Below are 24,797 nucleotides of genomic sequence, written 5' to 3'. Positions count from 1 at the left end.
CAAAGGGCAAATCTTATTATGCCTGCTGGAAGCAAACTAAGCAAAAACTAAGTTCCAGAAAACACTGCTTCTGAGAAATTCTCAAATATCAAAGAGGAATAAACGGTTAACTTAAAAGGAAAAACAGCTATGGCAATATATTAAAGTACAATACTGCGGTAAGGGTAGAAAACACATCTAAGGTTTCACCCTTGGTGCTCAGCTTTTTAAAAGCAAAAAGGTCATGTATATCAATTTGCAGTATACTAAAATTGTGTTCAAAGTTTATTTCAAGTCACAGAAAATATACAAACTAAGATGACAGAATGGACTGATTTTGTTCTGAGAGGTGATGGGAGTCCTCCACCTGGCACCAGTTTGAGTCATTCAAGGGTCAGGATGCAGAAGTCATCTTTTTGCAATATTTCAACCACATGATGGAATTAATTTCCAGATTTGTTGCCAGGTATTTTTGTCAACCTGTAAGGAAAAGTTGGGAGAGAGCCATTAGAAGTGGAGACAAAATTCCTCGACATCAGGAAAAAAATTCAAAGGCTGGAGGAAGGAGGCTACGCATAAGAGCAAGTCACCAGGGATGGACTCCTAAGGTGTCTGCCTCCTGTCTCCCCAGAATAATCATCCCTTACAGCAGGGTTTCTCAACCTCAGCACTACCAACATTTGTGTGCCAGAAAATTCTTTGTTATGGAGGACGTCCTGTGCATTACAGGATGTTTGGCAGCATCTCTAGTTTCTACCCACTGAATGCCAGTAGCACACTGTACTCCCTAAACTTATGACAACGAAAAATGTCTCCAGACATTTCCAAATGTCCAGTAGGGGGCAAAATGGCCTCTGGTTGAAAACTACTGATCTTATGGTAACGGTATAAGCCCGTCAGTGACAGCACAGATGAATCATAACTGGCAAGGTATAGGATGGACGCAATACCAACCTTTTGCTTACAGTATGCACAAATACCAGCAAATACACATTAAAACCTTACCTACATAAAATTGCCTAGAACTACATGCACACAACACACACACATATTAATGTAGGTTTAAAACAAATGGTGAAAACTGAGCAAGGTCTGTAGTCTAGCTAACAGTACTATACCAATGTCAATCTCTTGGTTTTTGTACTACAAACCAAAAAGGTATTGTACAGCAGCTTCTCAAGATGTTATCATTGAGGGAAGCTGGAGGAACAGTACAGGATGCTTTTTGTGCTATTTGTCTAACTTCCTGTGAGTTTATAATTACTTCAAAATAAAAGGTAAAAAAACCAAACAACCTTGCCCTGTGGCTTACGTGTAAGGCTTTGAAATATGTCATAAGAGAATACATAATCAAAGAACTTTCAGAAGGATTTCTACCTTCACTATCCAAATGAAATAATTTCCTCACATTGTAGGGAATGCCTTTCCTAGCATAAATAAGTTAGAAAAAGTAAAAGAGAGGAATAGTTTTTATCTATTCCTCTGAAAATAACAGTAGCCTACGCTTTTACTGAAGAAAATAGAATGCCTGGGGTGCCTGGACTAAAAAGTTCAAGTACTGATCACACTGAAGGTTACCCAGCCACCCTTCTATGACGGCTTCCCATCATGGTCAGTCACTTAAAGTCTAAATACAGGTATGATGCCTATTTCCAGTTTGGATGTTTTAATGATATTACAAATATGGATTAAAATACTATATTTAGTAAAGATTACTAATTAGTGTAAATGAGTTCACTATTATATGATGATATATGGATGGGAATTATAATACAGATGGGGGAAAGAGTAGAAAGTCAAAATGTGATAGTCTAGCTGACACTGGGACAACATAAATTTTAAACTGTTTTTGGAAAACAGAATTGTTTATGAAATACCAGATATTGCGGAAAAATTTTAAAAAGAAACACAAATACACATAATCAAGTTAGGTCACATGATTACGATCCTTTTTACCTGAATGATAAAGAAGAAAAATGAGGGCAGCAGCATACAGCAACCTCCAGAATTTACAGGGACTGACGGTGACAGCAGACATTCACTACCTTGACCTGTGTACCATAATAGTTTAACCTCAAAATATTCGATATAAAATAAATACTGGAAACTAAAATACTTAGAACAATTTATTGAAATGCTTTGTATTTTCTCCATCTTGATGGGACAGTTTGGAATAAAGTAACACAACTGATTCCAGAAGGATACACACCAAACTGTATTTAGAGGTTATGCCTGGGGAATGAGATTAAGAAAGCAGAGCTTTTTACCCTGAACTTTCTACATTTCTGTATTTGATTAGTTTTGTTAAATTGATCATGTTACTTTTGCTATGAGGAAAGAAAGGTTAAAAAAGATGACAATTGGGGCCAGCCTGGTGGCACGGCCATTAAGTTTGCATGGTCTGCTTTGGTGGCCCAGGGTTCACTGGTTTGGATCCTGAGTGCGGACCTATGCACCGCTTGTCAAGCCATGCTGTGGCAGGCGTCCCACATAGAAAATAGAGGAAGATTGGCACGGATGTTAGCTCAGAGCCAATCTTCCTCAGCAAAAAAAGGAGGATTGGCGGCAGATGTTAGCTCAGCGCTAATCATCTTCTTCTTCAAAAAATGTATAAAAAAGATGATAATCAATTCAACACCTGAACGAACGCCCTGTGGCCTTCCTCTATCCTGACGGGGGCAGACCTACGGAAGGGTGAAGATCCTAGCCAAGAGGAGCGCAGGCCTTAGAGTCTTAAGATCAGGAGTCCTGGCAGTTCAGGTTGAGAGTATATACCCCGAATGCATGAGGAGCTCGTCCAACTTAGGCGGGGCAAGTCTGCTCACCTTTCAAGGTGCTCCAGTGGATTTCTGTATCTGTTCCTTTAAGATCAGGATACTCTGCCTTTGCTCAGGAGGCAGCATGGCGATCTGGTCTGCAGTCAGTTGAAGAACCTGCATGATCAAAGCAGCCTGCGCAGAGAAAAAGAAGGTAGTGAGTTTTAATGATGGCAGCTAAAAAAACACCAACAGCTTTTGTTCAAAAAGGATGGATATTTCACACACAGAAAACAGCAGGCCCAAAAAAAAAAAAAAGTCAAACCAAGCTAAAACCCAAAACCAGCTGGTGAGAAAAGGCACAATGAAAAGCACAAGTTGAAAAATATCTAAGATTAGAAGACTCAAGACAGACACTTTCATGAACCCAAGGTTCTTGCAGACTAAGATGCTATCTGTGAGCCCCAGGAAGTCTTCAGTATTTAATCCTGTTTTGAAAGTCTCTCCTTTTCACAAGTTTTAGCCTTTCTATCAGACATGAGCTCCCCACAATGGTCAAATATAGAAACAGAAAGATATACTCGTGGGGAACTTGCTATGTTTTTGGGGATAAGGTAGAAAGGGGAGGAAGAAAGGCATTTGGATTTTCAGATCAATCTGGCCTGCACAAACTGCTATTGGCAGATGAGTCTGAAATGTAAGATAAGCTGCCATTTACATACATCCATTTAAGAATTTTAGGACCAGGCCCACAGATTTTCAGGTAACAAGATCATAAAGAGTCAGGAGCTGGTCCAGTGGCATAGTGGTTAAGTTCATTCGCTCTGCTTGGGGTTCACAGGTTCAGATCCCAGGTGTGGACCTAACACTGCTTGTCAAGCCATGCTGTGGTGGCATCCCACATAAAATAGAGGAAGACTGGCACAGATGTTAGCTCAGGGCCAATCTTCCTCATCAAAAAAGATCATAAAGAGTTCTAAGAGCAAACATCACTTCCAAACAGACTCTTAGGATCCAGGACCTCCACATGGTAACTGTGAAGAGAGGAATCCAAAAGATTTGTGCATATGGAGACAGACAGCATTGCTTACTTTCTCATGGTCCTGTGGAGTGACTTGGTTCTGGCCAGGACTAAAGCCACCAGGCTGGCCTCCACCCTGAATGCTTGCTCCTTGCATGGCTGCTCCCTGCATGACTGGGACCTATGTGCACAAAGAGAGATAAGGAGAGATTTTCAGAACTTCTCATATAGGTAACCAGAATCCAGTAACAGCAATGTGAAAAAATATGATCTGATTATGGATATGAGTAAAAAAAGCAAATTAATGATTCTGAAGATCATTTCCCTACTGTTAGCAAGGGCAGAAGGCAGGGTTTAGCCAGAGATCATCTAGCAAGTTAGACACACTTGCTTACAACAGCTCCAGCATCATCCACAAATACCACACAGCACAACTGGATATCATCAAATCAAGCAAAATCCAGCCACATAAGCACAGAGAAAACAGAGCATCCTGGAAGCTAGTGTTCAGTGGAAACAGAAACGAAAGCTGACAGATCCTAGAGATAATGTATGCTGGTCCACTGGGGAAGCTACATTCACAGGGACATCGCCTACCTCCAGTTCAATCAGACAGAGGTGGTTCATCCCAAGGGCCCTATCCCACAAGTAAGGCAGAAACGATGCTAACGGCAGAGGCAGAAAGGAGATGGGAAGGCCTCTGGGGAAAAGACTGCTATTAGCCCAACATTTGCTTTTTATAACTTTCCATAGAGAATAGGCAGCAGATGCTTTCTGCTAAATACAGACCAAGAAACAGGACTGACCCGAGTTAAAAGAATAAAGTACAGTTATATCACACTTATTGGTATTTAAGATCTTCGGTGAGTTCAATCTTTTGAAAGACTACCCGAACACAAGGAAAAGGCCTCCAAGCACCTAGAATAACTGTTACAAGGTCCCTCTGCTGGAGTTATGATCACACTCAGGCATTCATCCAGAGCTTAGGTACTCTTATTAAAGACAAATTGTTAACAAACTTGTTACCTGCTTCCCCAGCAGATTAGAATCAGCAAAACAAAAAAAATGTGGATAAACTGTTAAAAGCAGATATCATGACAGCAATGTGAAGAGTCAGGTGACCGCCTGATGGCGGAGGAGACCAGAAACCAAAACAGGAGCTAACTATGCTTTCTATGATAGCATATACAATAATGGGTACACGCAACGATGACTTTGAGTAAACAATAACGATTAACATCATTTTTTGTATCCTGTTTAAGATGGGAAGGAAGCATAACACATTTTATAAATTATTCTTCATTCAAATAGTTTAAAAACTTGGTAGGATAGTTCTTTATCTGGAACATTTACTTACATGCATTAACTAATTCCCAGAGACACTAGAGAGGTAAAGCATTAGTACATCCTTGTATAGACTGATAGAATATTACTGCTCTCTGTCTTTATCAATACTGAATCCAGACACCAGTCTGAACCATAATGATCTGTCAGGGATCTGAAACATCTAGGAGAATAACCTTTTTGAAGCTTCAGTAGATACTAATTTGAGGTACTATAATGGGATCTAACCATTCAATAATGGCCATTTACAGTTTCCAAGGAGTGTCTGTTCTAGGCAGACAGGTAATAATATAGGTGATCTCACATATCCAACTTTGCCTATGACAGTCCCTGTTTATGCTTTTGTTAGTAATTACTAACAGCACTCTGACTCTCAAATGTGTCCCTGTTTGGATGATAAGTTATATAATCACCCTAGTGATACTAAGCCTTTTACCAAAAAATTTCCAGGAGGGTAGAATCGAGCTAATTTTAAAACCTCATTTAACATGATGAATTAAGGATATACTGTTCTATAAAAAAACAAGGTGCAAAACAATGAAAGGGGGGAAAATACTGAAAAAATAAGAATATATATTCTTATTTGTTAGAAAGATACATTAAAAAATCTAATGAAAGCGATTATCTATAGGAGATGGGGGTCATAGGGAGATGGTTCAGGGGTGGAAGTGAGGTTCTTATTGTATGTCTTTTATATGTGAGTGAATGTATTTTATACTTTTATTTATAAGTGAACATATTAATTTAAACAATTTTAAAAAGGTTTGAAGATAAAATTTTTATTTTCTCCACCTCAGATCTAATTAACTTTATAGAATCTACTAATGAAAACTATATAAACCTAATATTACAGAGTAATGAGTTCAAGCGCTAGCAGAGATAAAGGAACAGGACATTATCCAGAAATCGTCTTCCAACCATTATTTTCAACTTCTTTCTCCATAGATTCATTGACAGAATTATATAAGCACATCGTATAGTTATTTGTTGTCTGTCTCCCCAATTAGAATCCAAGCCCCCTGGGGGCAGGGACTTCGTTTTGCTCACCCTGCTAGATCCCCAGTACCTACAGTCTGTCTGGTGCATCGTAGGTGCTCAATGAATACTTGCTGAATGACTGAATGAATGCATAAAAAACATTTTTATTATGAGGTTACTGACCACAGAGGGCACAATAAACACAAGGCCCGTGAACAAGTTTTTTTTAAGCATAACTTGAAAAACAATAGAAAACGGTTTTCTTCTACACATACCAGAAAACAACATATTCCTAATTCATATTAAAGAGGGGGAGGTAGACACACATATACACATACATAACGTGCAGAGACCAGGACAGAGTAGTAGAGTGGGAAAAATAGTGGATTCTATTCCTTGTACTGCCACTTTTTAGTTGTATGAATTTGGGCAAGTCACCTGAATTCCTGGGCCTCAGTTTCCAAACCTATAAAATGAGAGAATTGGATGACTGCCATATTCCATTCCAGCTGACATTCTCTCACTCTCTCTCATACACACACACACACACACACACATACACACACAGATGGGGAGCAAGACACATAAACATATGGAAGAGGTAAGAGAAACAGAAGTACAGAGAAGAGGAAGGAAGACACAGAAAAAAGGAAGGTAGAGGGGCTAGAGGGAGATGAAGGTGCTGGCATATAAAACCTCAGGGGAGATACACACATGCCACCTCCCCACAAACAACTGGGGGTGAAGAGGGAGGAAATGACGACGCACAGACAATCATAGACCACCATATAAACACAGCTGGAGAGAGCCAAATAAAGAGAAAGAAGAGATAAGAGTTCAGTTCCGCAGGTTTTAAGGTGAGCATCTGTAAGCTGCCTGTCATACTCCACTGTTGACTTAGGCTGTGTGATGGAAGTAAATTAAAATAGGTTTCCGCAAAGCTAAGATTATCTAAATGTCCACTAACAGCTCTTTATATGCTCTGACGCAGGGGTTCTTAGGGCTGTGCATTAGAATCATATGGGGGAGGTTTTTTAAACGATCCATGCCTAGGTTCTACTGATATACTCTCTAGCTCCTAAATTTCCAGGAGCTCTGCTCTGAATGGAAGAGCTCCTGAAATTGTGGGACAAGGTTGCTCTTTTGGACTACAATCCTTGTGGCCAGAAAATCACCACTCTAAGGGGCAAAGAAATGAAAAGGAAGATTCTAATTTTCCCTAACAAGCTGAGAAATAGCCCAAATCAGAAAGCAGTAATAATCAGGCTGAGTAATCAATTCCTGCATAGATCAAGATTACTAATCAGATCAAGAAGTGTTACACATACCTGTCTGGATCCCTGGGGTCCAACTGCCCCCATGTTAATTGGACTGGGACCCTGAATTCCACTAGGTATAGGGCCTCTAGGGCCAGGCACTGGGCCCCTTGTATCCATGCTTCTGGCCTCCATCCCTCTGACTTCCATTGCACGGGCCTCCATTGCACGGGCCTCCATTGCACGGGCCTCCATTGCACGGGCTTCCATTGCACGGGCCTCCAAACCTCTGGCATCTAATCCTCTTGCCTCCATGGCTCGTGCCTCCATCCCTCGTGCATCCATGCCTCGGGGATCTCTTCCACCTATAAAGAAAGTTGCAAGAAAACCATTGTGTAGCTACTCACCTTTACTGCAAGAAGAACCAACAAAGAAAGAAAGAAATCTATTCCTCCAGTCACATCTCCCTAAAGCTACATGAGACTGCTTTCTCCTCCCCAATCTCTCAGAATTTCAGATATACCTTAAAAATGCTTGCCAACCCTATTTCCCCAGTATTCTTTATCCCAGATTAGAGCCTAAGACAGTTGGGTTTATCATCAGCCCACAACTACGAGTCAGCCTTGTGACATGGTCTCCCCTTACCTCTGCCATCCAAGGGTGGACCCCTCTGATCTAGCATGGGTCCTCTTGGCTCTGCCATTAGAGGTCTGGGCTCGGCTAATGGCCCTCCCCTCATCTCATGTGGGGGTGGGCCACGGCTGTCATGGCCAGGGACATGGTGCATGGGTGGACCCTGATGAGGTGGTCCCAGGTAACCTCTAGAGATGAAGAAAAATGTTATATTTTAAAACAGAACAAAACAACAAGAAAAAAGTCTCAACCAGAAGATCAGAAAGTAAAAGGCAGACAAAGAACTAATGCAAACATCAGTCTATGAATGCTAAAAGAATAACACCAAACAGGTTGAAGAAAAGCTATGGAGATGTAAATCCATGTATTCTAGAATTTCATATTTGGTTGGGGCATTCATAATTAAGGAGGAATTAACAGATATCCATTATATATAATGAGTATGCAGCATAGTGCTTAAGAACATGAGCCACTGTATGGGCTCAAATCTAGGCTCTATCACTCATTAGCTGTGATCTTGGGTACATTTACTTAACTTCTCTATGCCTCAGTTTCTTCATCTGTAAAATGGGACTGATATTAGTATCACTATCACAGGGTTGTTGTGTGGATTTAATGAGATGATCTAGGTAAAGCACTCAGAGCAGAGTCAGAGGCATAATCCCCATTAATACCAATTATTATTATTATTTTATTATTGCTATTATTAATATTACTACTACCAGTAAGCAATATAAGTTTTTCCTGTTCAGGTATGTGTGATAGAATTTCCAATTTCTGAAGACGGAGTAGCCATGGTTAGTTCAAAATGACATACTCAACTACACAGTTCTGCCCAAAGAGAAGTGCTTAGTGTTGGACAGCGGCCATGAATATTCATTTATCTTCTGAAGTAGGTAAACTGGTATGAAAAGACTGTTCTCAAAGCAAGGGGAAATTCTGAGTCCTCCAGTCTTCCCCTTCTAGGTTAATGCTTACCTAGGTTCCACTTCTCCAGTCACAGAAAGTAAAGTGCCTCCACGTGGGTCATTCGGAGCGTCTCCTAACAGACCCCGAGGAGTTGGGACGTTGGCAGGCAAGGGCCCACGCTGCATCGCTGCTCTGGGGTCTTGCATCGGCACTGACAGGGAAGCAAACAGGGAGTTACTGCTGTGAAGCACACATAAGGAAACCAGAAACGACTCTATATACCACTGACAACATAATTCAGACACCTTAGAGTGGGTGAAACCTCACCACAGCAGACTCCTCTTGCAGCTCAAGAACAGAAGCAGGGTGTAGGCAGAATCTGTGCCATGTCAGAGGTATGGATGGAATTATATAAAGAGCAAACTGGGGAGCAACCTGCCAAGGACTAGCACTGCAACCTGAAGAAACTTATGCTCCTGGTTTTCTTTATAATCAATCTTAGTTCAAGGACCAGAGTCACAAAAGAGAGGTAGGGTCTTGGCATATGTGAACACTGCCATGGCTGTGCAAGAACCCGCTGTCTCCTTACAGACTGCTATTCCATCCAAGCCTCCTGACACCAGTAGGGAGGGAGTACAGCCTCGGACAGATGCCCATATCATCCATGTTCTCTGCCCTGTGTGAAGAGGTCAATCTTAGGCTTGTGGCCCCAACAGGAAAAATTAAATAACAAAAACCCAAAACACTACCCTTTTGGGTTCTGAACGTGAGGATGACTGCCAAGCAGCCGTTGTCCTCTCAACGCCCCACCCTGAACACCACAAGCAAAAGGAAACCCGTAGATACAATGGGTACCTTGAACTCGCTCAATTGATGCAGGCCCGGCGGGTCCCACGGGCGAGTGCTGTAGGGTTCCTAGGTGAGCAGTAAGTTCAAAAGGAGAAAGAGCAGACACTTAAAATAGCTTGCACACACAAGCGGAAGCACACATACAGACACTGGAGATTTACACATATAAGTTAAAAAGCCAAGAGTACATTAGTTTGCCCCAGGCAACAAAATCTTCCTAAACCATATTACAGCTTCTTTGGGATCTGAAACTGTTCCACTTTGATGAGATTTCCTAAGGTGAAACCTGTGGGTCACTGGTTTTGTTTGGGCAGGAATAACCAGCCACTTTCAATTTTCATCTCTGCTACTACGATTCCCCCTAAATCTCCTTATAATACCATTAAAAAAAAGGAAACAATATAAAAAGGATGGTTCTGAATCTCTAGTTAGGCACAGAACATAAACACATTTTCATAAACAAAAAATGAAAGAAATTGTACTGAACCTGGAAGGCAAGATTTATTCTGGAGAGGCCCGTAAGAGAAATAGGGTGGTAGCACCTTTGCCATATTTTAAAGCACAAAAATTTCTGCTATCAAAAAGCATCAAATGGGGAAATGTAGTGAACGAACTTTAGACAATGAAAGAGTATCACTCCTCAAGAAATACTCCACTGCAAGTCTTTGATAATAAACAAACATCATGACAACAGCAAACAAAAACTAATGGGATGACAAGGGCACCAACGTTCAACACAGGCGGCAGAAGGCAAGAGGAAGTATCTTCTTAAGCATCTCACTGTCTCCTTTCACCATTACAAACGTACAAAAGCGGCACGGAGTCCAGGAAAAGAAAGACAAACAGGGTACAAATGGAAAGATTCTCACTTCTTCTGCTGGTTACTGAAGGAAAACTGAAAAAACCCTCATCTCACTTTGTCTCTTCATGAAGACATCTTTGATATACTTTCAAAACTTGAGTCATTTCCCTTTGTTAACTTTTGACTAGAAACGTGAAGATAACTAGCAGGAAGGCAGATGACTTGCGGAAGTATGTATTAAACAGCCACAGCTTGATTGATTGATGGCTTGTGGAGAGTTTTGTAAAAGAATGACTGAAACCCCAATTTCTTCTCACTATGCAAAAATACTTTGGGGTACATACATGATCTACTGATAGTGGCTGAGGGGGTGGGGCACAATAGCACAAAAGCATAGGGGGCTCAGATGAGGTATTTGGCCAAGAGCTTGTCCCACTGTCAATCATCTGACAAGATTATTAGTTCCATTACTTCAGCAATCAACCCCAGTGTACAAACCATAGACCAGGAGCATAGTACTATATCTCAGGCCTATACCTTAATATTTTGCTTTAAAAAAAAATGGGTTTCACTTAAAGGCCGTATTCTAAGGAGTAACTTAAGCTTCTCTATGCTCGTGCAAAGCAGTTCTCTCTCATCACAAGGACACAATGAATGAGAACAGAAGACACTTGAGTATTTTTAGAAGTTAATAGAGGCAGTATGGATTGACAGAAAGAGGACAGATTTTGGAGTCAGAGACTTCAGAATCTTAGCTCTGCCACTTTCTAGCAGGAAGAGAAGATGAGAGCACCACGTCCAGTCCACGTTACTCACATATTAGTATTTACTTACCTTGTCCCCCTCGAGTAACTTAAAACTCTTGAGCTTCCATCTCTTTACCTGAAAACAGTTCAGTGCTGCCACCTAACTCACAAGGTTGTTTACGAAAATTAAAGTGCCCGGCCTACAGTAGGCATTCAGTTTTACTGTTAGTTTCTTCCGTTTTCTCACTCTCTCTCTCCTCCTAACATTGTTTTCAACTGAACCACTGCCATTTTCTTTTTCTTCCAACTCCAGGAACATAGAAAAATAAATCCCCTCCGAGTTTCCTCTGCGGTTTAAATTTAGTTGTCTACATACCCAGACACATATTATATGCTTATTATTAAAATTTCTTAATCAACAGATACCCGTAGAGGGAGAGAACTTGTCAGCAGAATCATCAGACAATCAGGAAAAGGTGATATAAATTAAATAGAAACAAAGGATCCAATTGCTTTGTCATCAATTCTTGTAGAGCTAGGCTCTGAATCACTAGATGGAAAGTCTAGATTAGTGTTGTCCAATAGAATTTTCTGCAGTGATGGAAATGTTCTATATCTGCAGTATCCTGTATGGTATCCACTACCCCCATGTGGCTACTGAGCACTTGGAATGTGGCTACTGTGAATGAGGACCTGAATTTTAGATTTTACCTGATTTCAATTTATTTTAATTTTAATTAATTTAATATTCAAAGAGCCACATGAGGTAGTGGCTGCCATATTAGACAGTGCAGACATAGAACATTTCCAAGTCTAGTTCACATTAATCAGACATTACTATTTATTTACCTTGTCCCCGCTCCATGGACACTGGTCCACTTCCTGGCATTCCAACTTGGGCCTGCATTCCTCCTATAAGATAAAGGGCAGGAAAGAAAAACATAAATTAGGACAGGGGAAAAAAATTAGAGCAGTGGCTGAGTTAACAAATTTCTTCTTTCTGCCCCACAAGCAGAAACCTACAAAGAAAGATCATAACTACCACTAAACAATGCAGTTACATAGAAGATGGAGTTTGTTAGTATACTTTAGGCTTCAGTGGCAGAAAGTGAGTCAAATAAGAATACTTAATCTCATTGGTTACCAAAACCTTGGCAGGAAATTCTTCTGGAATACGGGATAACAATGGCACTTACTCACGTAACCCCTCTCATAGGAGGCAGTACTGTACCCAGGGCATTTTGTAAATGTGTGGGTATACGGTTCTGCTTGTGACAAGGATTTGTGGGAGCACGGCTGGCATTTAATGAGAAGCTAACAGGGATACTGGATGTCCTCCCATGTATGAGACAGTCCCACAAAATCAAGCATTACTCTGTCTTGCAAAACTTTTAAATGTCTCACTGAACAGCTAAACATTCACACAAATGAAAACCTGTTTATAGTCATCTGAACTTAGAACCTAAGTCTGTTTTATTTGTAAACAAAAAGGTTCTGTGCCTTGTTTATATATACACACACAACATATATATTTATATATGTGTGTGTATATATATATATATATATATATACACACATACTAAATTTTCCAGAAACGCAATTACTGAGTAAACTATGGGTAATGTATTTTGTTTTGTTAAGAACTTTACCAAGAGTTTTCACCATTTCAGAAAATCACATCACCAACGTCAACAGTCCTTATGGTATTTGAGTTGCTAAAACAATATACTCGTATCTGTCTACATCTGTAGTTTTTACATTCATGGTATAGGTGCAAGCATCTGCCTGCCACCTTTTGTTTTCTAGTGTAGTTGTGCCTGAACACTTGCATATTAAAAAATATTTTTATCATAATTTCCTTTTACTTCTCCTTTATATTATAGTTAGGCATTATACTAATTTTTTTGATTATACTAATTTTTTTGGGAAATCATGTTAAATAGGTTATATAATCTGTGCATTTCATTTCAGGATAGTAAAGAGTCACTGCAAAATATCCGTTCTGAAAAGAGGCCATTGCGTCTAACAGGGTTGAAAACCACTGGTCTGCTCTAACTAGTCAGGGTACAATGACTGCTATATAAAGACTATAATCATGTACCACAAGTCCTTGTGTGGTCCTTCCCATACAGAAATAATTCTCTTTCCTCAAAGGAACAATATATGCTATGAGTGGGGAGAAAAGACAAGCGAACTGTTTGTAGTTCATTAACACCTAAAATATCATGTACATGTCACATTCCCTTACTCCATTTAACATCCCAGGCACCAAAGAGTCATGGATTAAGAAGCTGAACCTGCGCTACCCCTACCCCTGCTACTACACAACTGTGATTTTGAACAAGTGCTTTGATAAAATTAACATAGTCCCAGGCTTCCTCATCTGTAAAGTGAACTAGTTGGTCTAGGCCAGTGGTCCTCAGAACGTGGTCTCCAGACCAGCAGCGTCAGCACCAGCAGGGACTTGTCAGAACTGCAAATTCAAAGGGCCCTACCTCAGACCTGCTGAATTAGAAAGTCTGGGGGTGGGGCCCAGCAATCGGTGTTTTAATAAGCCCTTCAGGTGATTCTTTTTTGTTTGTGAGGAAGACTGTCGCTGAGCTAACATCTGTGCCAATCTTCCTCTATTTTATGTGGAATGCCACCACAGTGTGGCTTGACGAGTGGTGCTTAGTCCACGCCAGGGATCTGAACCTGTGAACCCCAGGCCACCGAAGCAGAGCGCAAGAACTTAACCACTATGCCACCAGGCCGGTACCCCAATTTTTCTGGTGATTCTAATGTACACTCAAGTTTGAAGGCCACATGTCTAAATGATTTCAAAGCTCTCTTCTAGCCATAACATTCTATGACTAATTCAGACCACAAACCAAAACAATATAAAGATTTAGGATCTGAGGAAAGCAGTGGCTGGAGGATTCATGGGCATAATTTCTCATTTTATACACTGTCATATAACAGGGCTTTTATTTGTATGGGCTAGCTTCCCAGAAGTGGAACTGGTGGGTCAAAGTGCATATAAATTTTTAATGTGAGTCTACTTTCTTAAAAGGCTGCAAAACTACATTTCCACCAGTGACTTATGATATCACTTTCCCCAGCTCAGATGATAGTGTCATCTCTCTTTGCAACTTTTGCTAGTCTGACGGCTTTAAGTAAAGTGAAATCTCGTTATTTAATTTGCAATCCCCTGACAACAAACAAATTTGCTTTTGTTTGGTGCCATTTGGATTTGCTCTTCTATGAAGTGCCTACTCATTTTGTTTGCCTACTTTTTTACTAAGTTGTCCCCACTTTTCATCAACTGTCAAAGAGCTTTGTACAGGGTATCTCAAAAATCTTAGTAAAGGGGATGGCCCCGTTGCTAAGTGGCTGGGTTCGTGCACTCTGCTTTGGCGGCCCAGGGTTTCCCCGGTTTGGATCCTGGGCGCGAACACGGCACGGCTCGTCAGGCCATGCTGAGGCGGCATCCCACACAGCACAACCAGAGGCACTCACAACCAGAATATACAACTATGTACCAGGGGGCTTTGGGGAGAAGAAGGAAAAACAAAAGAAGATTGGCAACAGATGTTAGCTCAGGTGCCAATCTTTAAAAAAAAATAGTAAAGTTTTTTAACTTCAGAAGTATAAATGCTACAAAGTCACAAAAAATATCACTTGAAAATTCCATTATTTGTTTCTTTTACACTTAATTTCAACTTTTATATTTATTAATTCCCTCTCCTTGGTATCTTGTTTTTTAAAAAAATTATTTTTCTAATTCTTTAAAACTAGTACTCAAGAGTTACTTTTTTAATAATATAGGCATTTAAGAATATTCATTTTCCTTTAAGAACTGCTTTCACTATTTCCTATACTTTTTTGTATGAGTGTACTTTTTGTTGTCTTTTAACTAACTTATAAATTTCTTTTTGTTTCCTCTTTAAATCAAGGACTACCTAGAGTACGTTCCTTAATTTTCCAAGTAAAGGTTTTTTCAGTCACCTTTTAATTATTTATTTTTAATTTTATTGGCTTATAATCAGAGAATGCAGCCTAAAGAATGTTTACATTTTTAAATTTGTTTTTATTTTATGGCTAAGTACATGGTCAATTTTTTTTTTTTTACTGTTCCACGGTCATTAGTGGGGGAAAAAGTGAATTCTCTAGTCAAAAGATATCAGGCTCCCTCTATATATTAATCAGGCTTAATGATTCCAGTATTTTATTCCTCAACATCCTTACTTGGAGTAGTCTTCCCTTATCCTTACTCATAGTCAACTGTGTTCAGGCAGTGGATAAGCAGATGATCCTCCTTCTAACTATCATGGGAAGGTCAACAGTAGCCTAACTCTCCATCACAATGCCTACCTCATTTATCTCACTTCATCTCATCACATAGATACTGTATCTTCTCACATCATCACAAGGATGAGTACAGTATAATAAGATATTTTGAGAGAGACCACATTCACATGACTTTTACTACAGTATATTGTTGTAATTGTTCTGTTTACTTAGTTATTGTTGTTAATCTCTTACTGTGCCTAATTTATACATTAAATTTTATCATAAGTATGTATGTTTAGGAGAAAACATTATATATAGGGTTCAGTCCTATCTGTGGTTTCAGGCATCCACTGGGGGTCTTGGAATGGATCCCCCGCAGATAAGGAGGGCTACTGTATCTTTTGTCCACTAGCACAATGCTACTCAAAGTGTGGTCCATAGATGATGCTGATTCACACACTGTATGTTAATAGTTCATGAGAACGTAAGTACAGAAATGGAGAGCAGACACTTAAAATCTTTTATAGCAATTTGACATTGCTGTGATATCCAAGTGCATGATCACTGCACTTGTCTCACCGAAGAGGTATAGAGCAGTTTGAGTGTTTTTCAACTCAAGTAATGAGCCACCTACGTCATGTATGCGTATTTGCCATGTGTAGTAGGACCACACTACGACTTATAATATTTTAAGGTAAGTTAGGCACCTATAACTCAAAAATGCTTAAAATATGGCCGGCCTGGTGGCATAGTGGTTAAGTTCATGTGCTCTGCTTTGGCAGCCCAGGGTTTGCAGGTTTGGATCCCGGGTGCAGCCCTAGACACCACTCATCAAGCCATGCTATGGTGGTGTCTCACATACAAAATAGAGGAAGACTGGCACACATGTTAGCTCAGGGCCAATCTTCCTCATCAAAAAGAAAAAAAAATGTATAAAATACAGAATCCATTTCTTTCACTGAAAGACAATTTAACTATAACTCTATAGGATAAATGAAAATCATGAGTTTGCTGAAATTTCTTTAAAAATCTCTTCTATTCCCTGTTAACTCAGCTTTGTAGACTGATTTCTCTACAAAACAGAACAATTCAAATTATCCTCCATGAGTAGTACTGTAGTCAATCTAACCCAGATTAGAAAAATTAAAAAGAAGCGAGTTTGTTGCATAAAAAACTTTATATGTTGATACACATTGCGTGTTCATACAGGTGTTTCATGAGGAATTGCTACTTCATTTATAACTTTTTAAGTTACGATTCTTGAATGACAAAAAGCCACAAGTGTAATAGCAATACTCTATTAATTGCGCATATATATATATATATATATATATAAACACTTTCAGTGAAAATATACAGGTTTTAAAAGTCTTTTCTCCTTTTGTTGTTTGGTCTAATTTTATTTAATGAGAAGCAATTTTATGTCTGTTAAATAATAACAAATGTAACTATGTATTTTGTGTGTTTTTTAACCTAATCTAACAGTCTCTGGCTTTTAATGGGAGAATTCAGTCCATTCACATTTAACAGAATGACCACACAAGATTTTATTCCTTCTACCTTACTTTACATTTATTTATACTTACTTCACAATGTCATTTCCTTTTCTCTGTATTTGCTTGCTTGGTCTAGTTTCCATTCATTCTGTTTCTCCCCCTCATTCATTTGGAAGTTTTACTGTAGTTTTCCACTTTGGTGTCCTTTTCCCTGCTCTTATAATCAGATAGAGTAGTTCTCCCTTATCCATGGGGGATACATTCCAAGACCCCCAGTAGATGCCTGAAACCACAGATAGTACTGAATCCTATATATACTATGTTTTTTCCTATACATGCAGCTCTATAATAAAGTTTAATCTATAAATTATGCATAATAAGAGATTAACAATAACTAACGATAAAAGAGAACAACTGTAACAATATACTGTAAGAGATCTTAGCAACCTCAGCATATGATTTTTTCCTTTCCTTATTAAGTCGAGAACTTTCACCTTTTCACTTAAAAGCAGCACAGTACAGCTTCTCTTTAGCATATCCGAATTGCCAGCATCACTACTCTTGTGCTTTGGGGCCATTATTAAGTAAAAAAAGGGTTACTTGAACACAAGCACTACGATATTGCAACAATCGATCTGATACCTGGGAGGGCTACTGACTAACGGGCGGGTTGCATATATAGTGTGGATACACTGGACAAAGGGATAATTCTGGTCCTGGGTGGGATAGAGTGGGACAGCACAAGATTTCATCACACTACTCAGAATGGCTCACAATTTAAATCTTAAGAATTGCTTATTTCCGGAATTTTCCATTTAGTATTTTCAGACATGGTTGACCGTGGGTAATTTGAAACCATGGAAAGTGAAACTGTGGATAGGGGTGACTATCGTATAGGATTTGTATATAAGAAATCAACTATTTCCTCCACCTAGGATATATACTTCTTAGCTGTATATTAATTTTATATCAAGATCTCATTATCACATAAGAATTTGGCTACACTATGCCATTTGCTATAAAAAAAACTTTAGCAAAATACCAAAATGGTGAAGACTAAATAAAACGTACCTCCAGGAGCTAAGGCACCAGGGCCAGGTCCTGTCACAGATGCTGGCATTTGCCCTGGTGTTGGAACTCCAGCTTGCATAGAAGCCTGCATAAGAGGAGGTGCACCATTGACGTGCATTCCACCCTGACCAAGAGAAAAACCAGAGTAAAACCAGAGTATGGACATGCCTCTGTGGAGACTCAACATACAAACTCTATGACCTTAAAGAACTCTGTAAACTGACACCCCCAAATAGTCCACCAAATAGCCTTTGTGTATTGTTATCTCATGCAGCTTTAGATTTATAACACGCTATGGACAGAAGTTGCGGAAGGAGAAAAAGAGGAGACTGGGACTTTTTTTTAAAAGGAAATGCTGGTGGTCTGCATTTTTAAGATGAAAAAATTTTTTACTTGACCAATCTTTTCTCATCCCTGTCCTCAGACATAATTTTGGTTTTGGGAAAACGTGGTTTGTTTTTTAATGCTACATTAGAGCTCCTGGAGGGAAAGGGAATGTTACATTTTCATCTGTGTTTTCCCCAGAAAACTGAGCAGTCCCTTGGAATAGAAAGAGATCAATAAAGAATAAAAGCTCAGTTATAAAAAAAACCCACATTAACTCTCAGAGAACATACAAAATTCTAAAACAGAAAAGAGGAAACTGTATAGTAAGGTGGTTAAGAGAAAACAGGCTGAAGTCAGACAGAACCAGGTTCGTATCCTGGATTTGCCACTTAGAACTGTGTTCTTTTTGGACCAGTTAATTGCTTGGGGCCTTAGTTTATTTCCTTTCTATTTCTGAAAAAGTATTTATTGAATCAGAGTAGGGGTTGGCAAACTATGGCCCCTGGGCCAAAGCTGGCTCACTGCCTGGTTTCATAAGTAAAGTTCTATTTTAACACAACCACACACATTTATTTATGTATTATCTCTGCCCGATTCCACATCCCAACGGCAGAGTTGAATAGTTAAAACAGATCCCACAGTCTGCAAAGCCAAAAATATTTACTTTCTGGCCATTTATTGAAGATGTTTGTGGACCTCTGCTCTAATCCTTTGTATGACCCATCCAAGTTGTTTACCTCTGCCCATCTGACAGGCAAAAAATGGTAGCCTATTATACTTCCTGTTTACATTTAGCTTATTTTGAGGTTGAACACTTTTTCACACATTTAATATATACTTGCATTTCCACTGTTGTGAACTATGTCCACTGCATACTTTTCTACTAGGTTATTTGTAATTTTCTTACTAATTTACAGGTCTTGCTTATTATGAAAAATTCCAGATTATATAGAGAATAAAATAACCATACAGCTTAGGAAATAAATCAAATATACAATTGGAATCTCCCGTATGGTCTTCCCCAATTGCATCCGTTCTTCTTAGACAAGCATTTGAGAATTCTTATAGATGTTTTGAAATTTTATGTAAATCATTACATACTGAACATATTCTTTGCAACTCACTCAACATGTTTTGGGGATATATGCAGACATATAGCCCATACTTTGGGAATGCTTCCACACTCACTTATTTCCACTTCTGCATGGTATTGTGTTTTTGAGTTATCTGTGTTGATACCATGTATCCTAGTTTGCCTTAACTGCTATACGGAATTATGTTTTTGAAAGCCATTCATGGTGACGTATGTAGTTTATTTAACTGTTGTAGACTATTTCATTAGATAAATATACCACATTTTCTCCATTCTTCCATTGATGTACATTTAGGATGTTTCCAACTTTTCACTATTGTAATGTGACAATAAACATTCTTGAACACAACTTAAGGGCTCTTAAGTAATCAGCCTGTTGTCCATCACATGTGTGGCAAATACTTTTCCCCAATTTGTCATTTGCCTTTGGTGTTTATTTCTTTTTCTCCACACAGAAATCGTTCAGTTTTCAAATGTATCAATTTTTTATAGCTTCAGGGTTTTGTGTCATTCTTAGAAAGTGAGCTTTACTTTTTGATTGGTAAGAATAAGAGTGCCAACTTTATACAACTGCTCTAAGAATTAAATGAGATAAGGTATATGGAATAAGGAAGTGCCAACCACAGTGTCACGCATGCAATATACACAAAATCAGCTTTAAAAAAAGGGCATACAGGAAAGATCTTTTAGTTTAACAGACTTGGCACTGAATCTATATTCATTCAGATGCCATGTACTCTGCAACCTGGAAATTGCTTTTATGCCTGGAAATTGAAATTATCATCTCTGGCTCCTGACCATTCCTCTTTCAATATATCCTCCTAAAATGAAAACAACATTCTAAGACAGATAGAACAAATGTTAAGGGATAAAGCCCTACCAAAGACTGGGCTTGAGGGGCCTGAGGATTCTGCTGGTTCATTGACACATTGGATCCTGAGCCAGGCCCAGTGCTGTGGACTGGCTGAGGGTTGCCAGCAATCAGCGTTGGGATATTTGTCTGGCGATGCAGAATTTTCTAGAAAGTGAAAAGACAAATCCATGAGCTGTCTGTTTAACAAAGCAAGCAGGTAGTTTCTACCCCAATCAAGGTCTACCCTAGCATTTCCATAAAAGAACCAGAAACACTCACCAGGGCAATCTCTGGATCCACAATTCTCATCACTACCTGTGCTTGTAGCAAAGCATAAGCCAGTTGAGGGTTCTGAAGTAACATGTTCCGTGCTTCCTGGGGACTGTTCTGAACACAGAGCTGAGAAGATAAACAGATTCATCATCAGATTCAATATTATTACTTACAAATTAATAGTGATTTCGAGCCATTCTCATCTGAGAAGTGTAATATTCAAGAGGCTTTTTAAGCTATCATGTTTTTGAATAGCACACAAAATCTTGGTCATGGCAGGCAAGAGAAGGAAAAGGCATTTCAAATACCATCATTTAGGGAAAAAGCCACAATTAATATTTACATCTGATGTCTATGGGCCACAAAACCCCAGCCAGATTGTGTAGGTGTGTTGGTGTACAAAAATGGAAAGCCCTTTGCAGGAAATGTGAAATACACTGTGCACATATGGAATATTGAAGGTGCAAGAAAAGGTGGTCAATAGGCACACCTTCTATTTGAGCTCAGAGAATCATTTTCATTAACTTTATTAACTCCTTGAAAATCTAATGTGATTTGATTTATTCGTAACCTAATGCCTCCTCCCACCTTCATTTGTTTCATCAGCTCAAACATCTGCTCTGGTGGAAGACTGGCAACTGCTTTGCTAATGGACTCAGGGGCATCCTCAGGACTGATGGTCTCTCCATAGGGTGATTCAATGACAGGGGCACCAGTGCCAAGGCCTGATCAGGAAGAAAGTACAAAAAGGTTAAGGAGACAAAAGAAAGAGCTAAATCATTTCAAGTATCTATTTTCCAGGGCTCCTGTAAGGACCTGCTGATAACTTTAAATTCTCTAGAGCTGAGAATTAAGCGATTTGCAGATCTCCTATTTCTGTGGAGGAAAGTGACAGAGTGTATTTTCCACTCTCAGAGGAAAGCTGGACCAGGATCACGTACGCGGACAATGTTAACCTAAATTAGGAATAAGGCATATCGATTTCCTTTGACAAGTCATTAAGCAAACAGTTTAAATAGAAAAGGATGCTGATTTCTAAATGGAATTCTTGGATCTACTACCTCATGAAAAAAGCCATAAGAATGCCTTAGTAGCCCCAATATTTACAGATCTGGCAACACAGTTATAGGAATGGCAAACACTGATGACATTGATAACACTACTAACGGCTTGGTGAGCCTGAATTCATCTTTAACTGGAAATCAACTTCTTGGCAACTGAAGGACGTCTCAGTCAACTCTCTAAAGTCAATTTTACCTTGTTTCTCAAAAATATACAAGGTCCTAATGCAGGCACTTCAGGTGGGTCAAGTAAAGTGTGTGGCTAATCGTTTCAGCAAACGCTAAAACATATCATAAACGGAAAATCTTCATTGTTACATCTTTACTCATGTTACATACGCCTGTTTCCACTCACTCTTTAGTTCTTCTTTGTTCTTTTCACTGGCAGCATTGTCCACTCGAAGTGCTCTCCCGCTGAATTCACGCCCATTCAGGTTTCGCATGGCACTAAGAGCCGTCTCTTGGTCTTGGTATTCACAGAAGCCATAACCCTTTGGCTTTCCTGTCTCCCTATCATATACCAATCTGGAGAGCAAAACCAAGCATCAGGCACAAATGTTACATACGCACAGGGTTCCTGCTAACATTGCCATGTTCTGATTTGCTTGACTGTAAGACAAATAACCTTATCACTCTGCCTGAAATATTTTTTAAATGAAAAAAAATCTGTCTTTCAGTAAAATTAAATGTGAATTGTATGGTATGTGAATTATATCTCCATAAAGCTGTTACAGACAAACAAAAAAGAATGCATGTGTAAAGTCACCAGTAAAAACCTTGCCACTATTACTAAAGGCCCAATTTGTGGGAATTTTTAAGAAACTTTCACCAAGTAGTAAAAGGGAATCTCACCTGAAACTAACAACAGGTCCAACCTCAGAAAAGATGTCCTTTAACTGCTCTTCAGTAGCCTCATATGGAATGTTCCCCACTAAGGAAGAAAACAGATAACATATTTAGTTCTGAGTTTATAACCTAGATTTTAGTGAGAAAGTACACCGTGTCTACTTATATCATTAACAAGGTAACAACTGGCTCAAAATACTGTTTTTCCAGTTCCAGTTCAGTGGTACTCCCTTAGACAAGATTCCAATCTTGCCTGCTAACTTTAATTACAAGAGAAATAAACCACTAAGACTAAATACAAAAGGTGTAGGCACTCCTGAATATCAGTTCTCAGACTGACCTGACAAGTGTTAGATTTTCCTTAACTTTGGCGAAAATAAATAGTTAGGCTTGGTATTTACCTGAAGGTCTGCAAGTCTTACCAATAACAACTAAAGATATCAACATTATAACTTCTAAAACCGGCTCATATGTACATATTTCCACACATACATACACTCAAAGGAGAATGACCATGAATGTAGTGGAGGATGTTTAAAAATTATTCTGAACCGTTTTGTCATGTCCCTTCCAAAAGGTGCTTTTAAATCACCACATGTACTTTAAAAAAATTTTTTTCGGCTGAAAAGGTTACTCAGGATAGATTCGATCCTCTTTAAAATTTCCTTGACGAAGTCTTAGTCGTTCACTCATTCATTTATTGACAATCCACCTTAAAATGCCAGCTGGCCGCTACCGCTATCGACGAACTAAAATGTTAGGGGTAAAAAGCAGAGAATGGAAGTCCTTATGAGAGGGCGGGAAGCGGGCACAAGGATCTATACCCTCAGCACACAATCTGTATTCTGGGATAGGGAGTGAGAAGTAGTACGGGACAGGTGCCATGTGCCCTCGCTTCGAGATAATAATTAAAGCTCACGAAAGGGGAAACGCATGGAAGCTGAACGCTAGTTTAACTTCCTCGGCCACATGGTGGAAAGGCTGCGGAACCTCGGGATTACAGGAGCATCACTTTGCCCACGAGCCCACCAGGCTGGCCGCCCCACAGGACAGGCAGGTAAGGCTGCACGCCCGACCCTTCACCGGCTCCCGCGGCGATTCACGAGGTGCAGAGGGCATGCCTCGTCATTCCCCGTCTCCTTCTGTCCCTCCCCGACGCTTGGCTCCACCGAGCTCCTCTCACCGAACACCGAACGCAGAGAACGATCCACCGCAGGGTCCCTCGCAGTCAAACCCGCCATCGCTCTCTTCCGGCGGCTTCCGGTGCGCCAGAACACACTTCCGTACGGCGCGCGAGTGCAGCGTCCAATACGCTTCCGTACGGCGCGGGAGCCGGAAGCGCTGGGCCGGGCGGCCGCCGGCCCCGCCCCCGGCGTCCTTCCGTCCGCGGCCGGCGCGCGTGCTGTTCGGCAGAGCCCTCACCCTGTGCCGGCTCGGCTGCGCCTCCGTTTCCAGCCGCATCGGGCGGACTGGAGTCTGTCGAATTCCTCATTCATTTTTGCTTAGGCCAACGCAGGTCATCGTCGACCTCAATAAAGATGGCGGTAGCGCTTTACCCTGGTAACGGAAAGTCATTTGCTAACAACCGGTCCTTTCCTTTCCTTGCCGCCCTGTCGGGGGAAAAACTCCGGCGGGCCCCGGCGGCGGCGCCTTCGCGTTTTGTAGAAGCTGCGAGCGGGCGGCGTGAGCTGCTCAGAGAGAGTCGCGGCCGCGGACGGGATGAGGGGCGCTCGACGTCAAGGCGCCCGCGTGCCCGAGGAGATGGGGAGGTAAAGGGAGCACAGCCCCCTGGCTGCCCTCGCGTAGCCCTGGGACCCGTGGGCTTGGTGGTGGTGGTGGTGGTAGCGGTGAGGGGGTGGCGCAGGACGGTGGCAGGCAGGGTATCCAGAAACCATCGCTGACCGGTGGTGCGCAACAAGCGGCTCAAGCGTAATTTGAACTCAGGTTGCTTTGGCTCCAGAGACTGAATGCTTAACTGCTGGATCTTCTGCCTTCTCGTATAACTAAGAGAATATGGAGAGCTCAACATGTTTTATTACCAGTTCGGGAAAAGAACTTAGAGCGTGTGACCTGGTGATGGTGGGTCAATGGCTTATAGTAATGAACCAGCCAAGAGTAGGCTGAGGCGCGTAGCCAGGGACTTGTTCTGCTGCCGTCAGCCATCCGTGGAGAATGGATTTGTTGGTTCTGTCACTTCATCGACCAACTTTATTGTACTGGTTATAAAAGAGG

General features: G+C 40.4%; 1 protein-coding gene across 2 annotated transcripts; it reads right to left on the bottom strand.

Moving 5' to 3' along the window:
* Positions 1–234: 234 nt before the first annotated feature.
* CSTF2 (cleavage stimulation factor subunit 2) lies at positions 235–23,910 on the bottom strand. 2 transcript variants are annotated; one of them, XM_008544043.2, is made up of 15 exons: positions 23,749–23,910; positions 22,572–22,650; positions 22,075–22,244; positions 21,247–21,383; positions 20,665–20,784; positions 20,413–20,550; positions 18,113–18,236; positions 12,123–12,185; positions 9,732–9,791; positions 8,946–9,087; positions 7,980–8,155; positions 7,407–7,699; positions 3,827–3,937; positions 2,805–2,930; positions 235–459 (listed from the first exon to the last, which is right to left on the bottom strand). In XM_008544043.2, exons 1-14 carry the CDS (start codon positions 23,804–23,806, stop codon positions 2,808–2,810), a joined length of 1,794 nt encoding a protein of 597 aa, XP_008542265.2. In that variant the 5' UTR covers positions 23,807–23,910; the 3' UTR covers positions 235–459; positions 2,805–2,807. The 2 variants fall into 2 exon arrangements, with proteins under 2 accessions (XP_008542265.2, XP_008542266.2); XM_008544044.2 differs by lacking the exon at positions 9,732–9,791.
* Positions 23,911–24,797: the final 887 nt, after the last annotated feature.

The sequence above is a fragment of the Equus przewalskii genome, chromosome X, assembly GCF_037783145.1.
Source record: "Equus przewalskii isolate Varuska chromosome X, EquPr2, whole genome shotgun sequence".
Lineage (NCBI taxonomy): Eukaryota > Metazoa > Chordata > Mammalia > Perissodactyla > Equidae > Equus > Equus przewalskii.
The sequence above is the reverse complement of the archived record's forward strand: the minus strand, read 5'-3'. Positions and strand labels throughout refer to the sequence as shown.

Excerpts from the sequence above, each read along its gene's own strand:
- CSTF2 (XM_008544043.2), bottom strand. The coding sequence starts at position 23,806 with ATGGCGGGTTTGACTGCGAGGGACCCTGCGGTGGATCGTTCTCTGCGT. Across the intron at positions 20,785-21,246 it reads AGCTGATGAAACAAATGAAG|CTCTGTGTTCAGAACAGTCC; the intron begins GTGGGAGGAGGC and ends TTATCTTCTCAG. Across the intron at positions 7,700-7,979 it reads TCCACCCTTGGATGGCAGAG|GTGGAAGAGATCCCCGAGGC; the intron begins GTAAGGGGAGAC and ends CTTTCTTTATAG.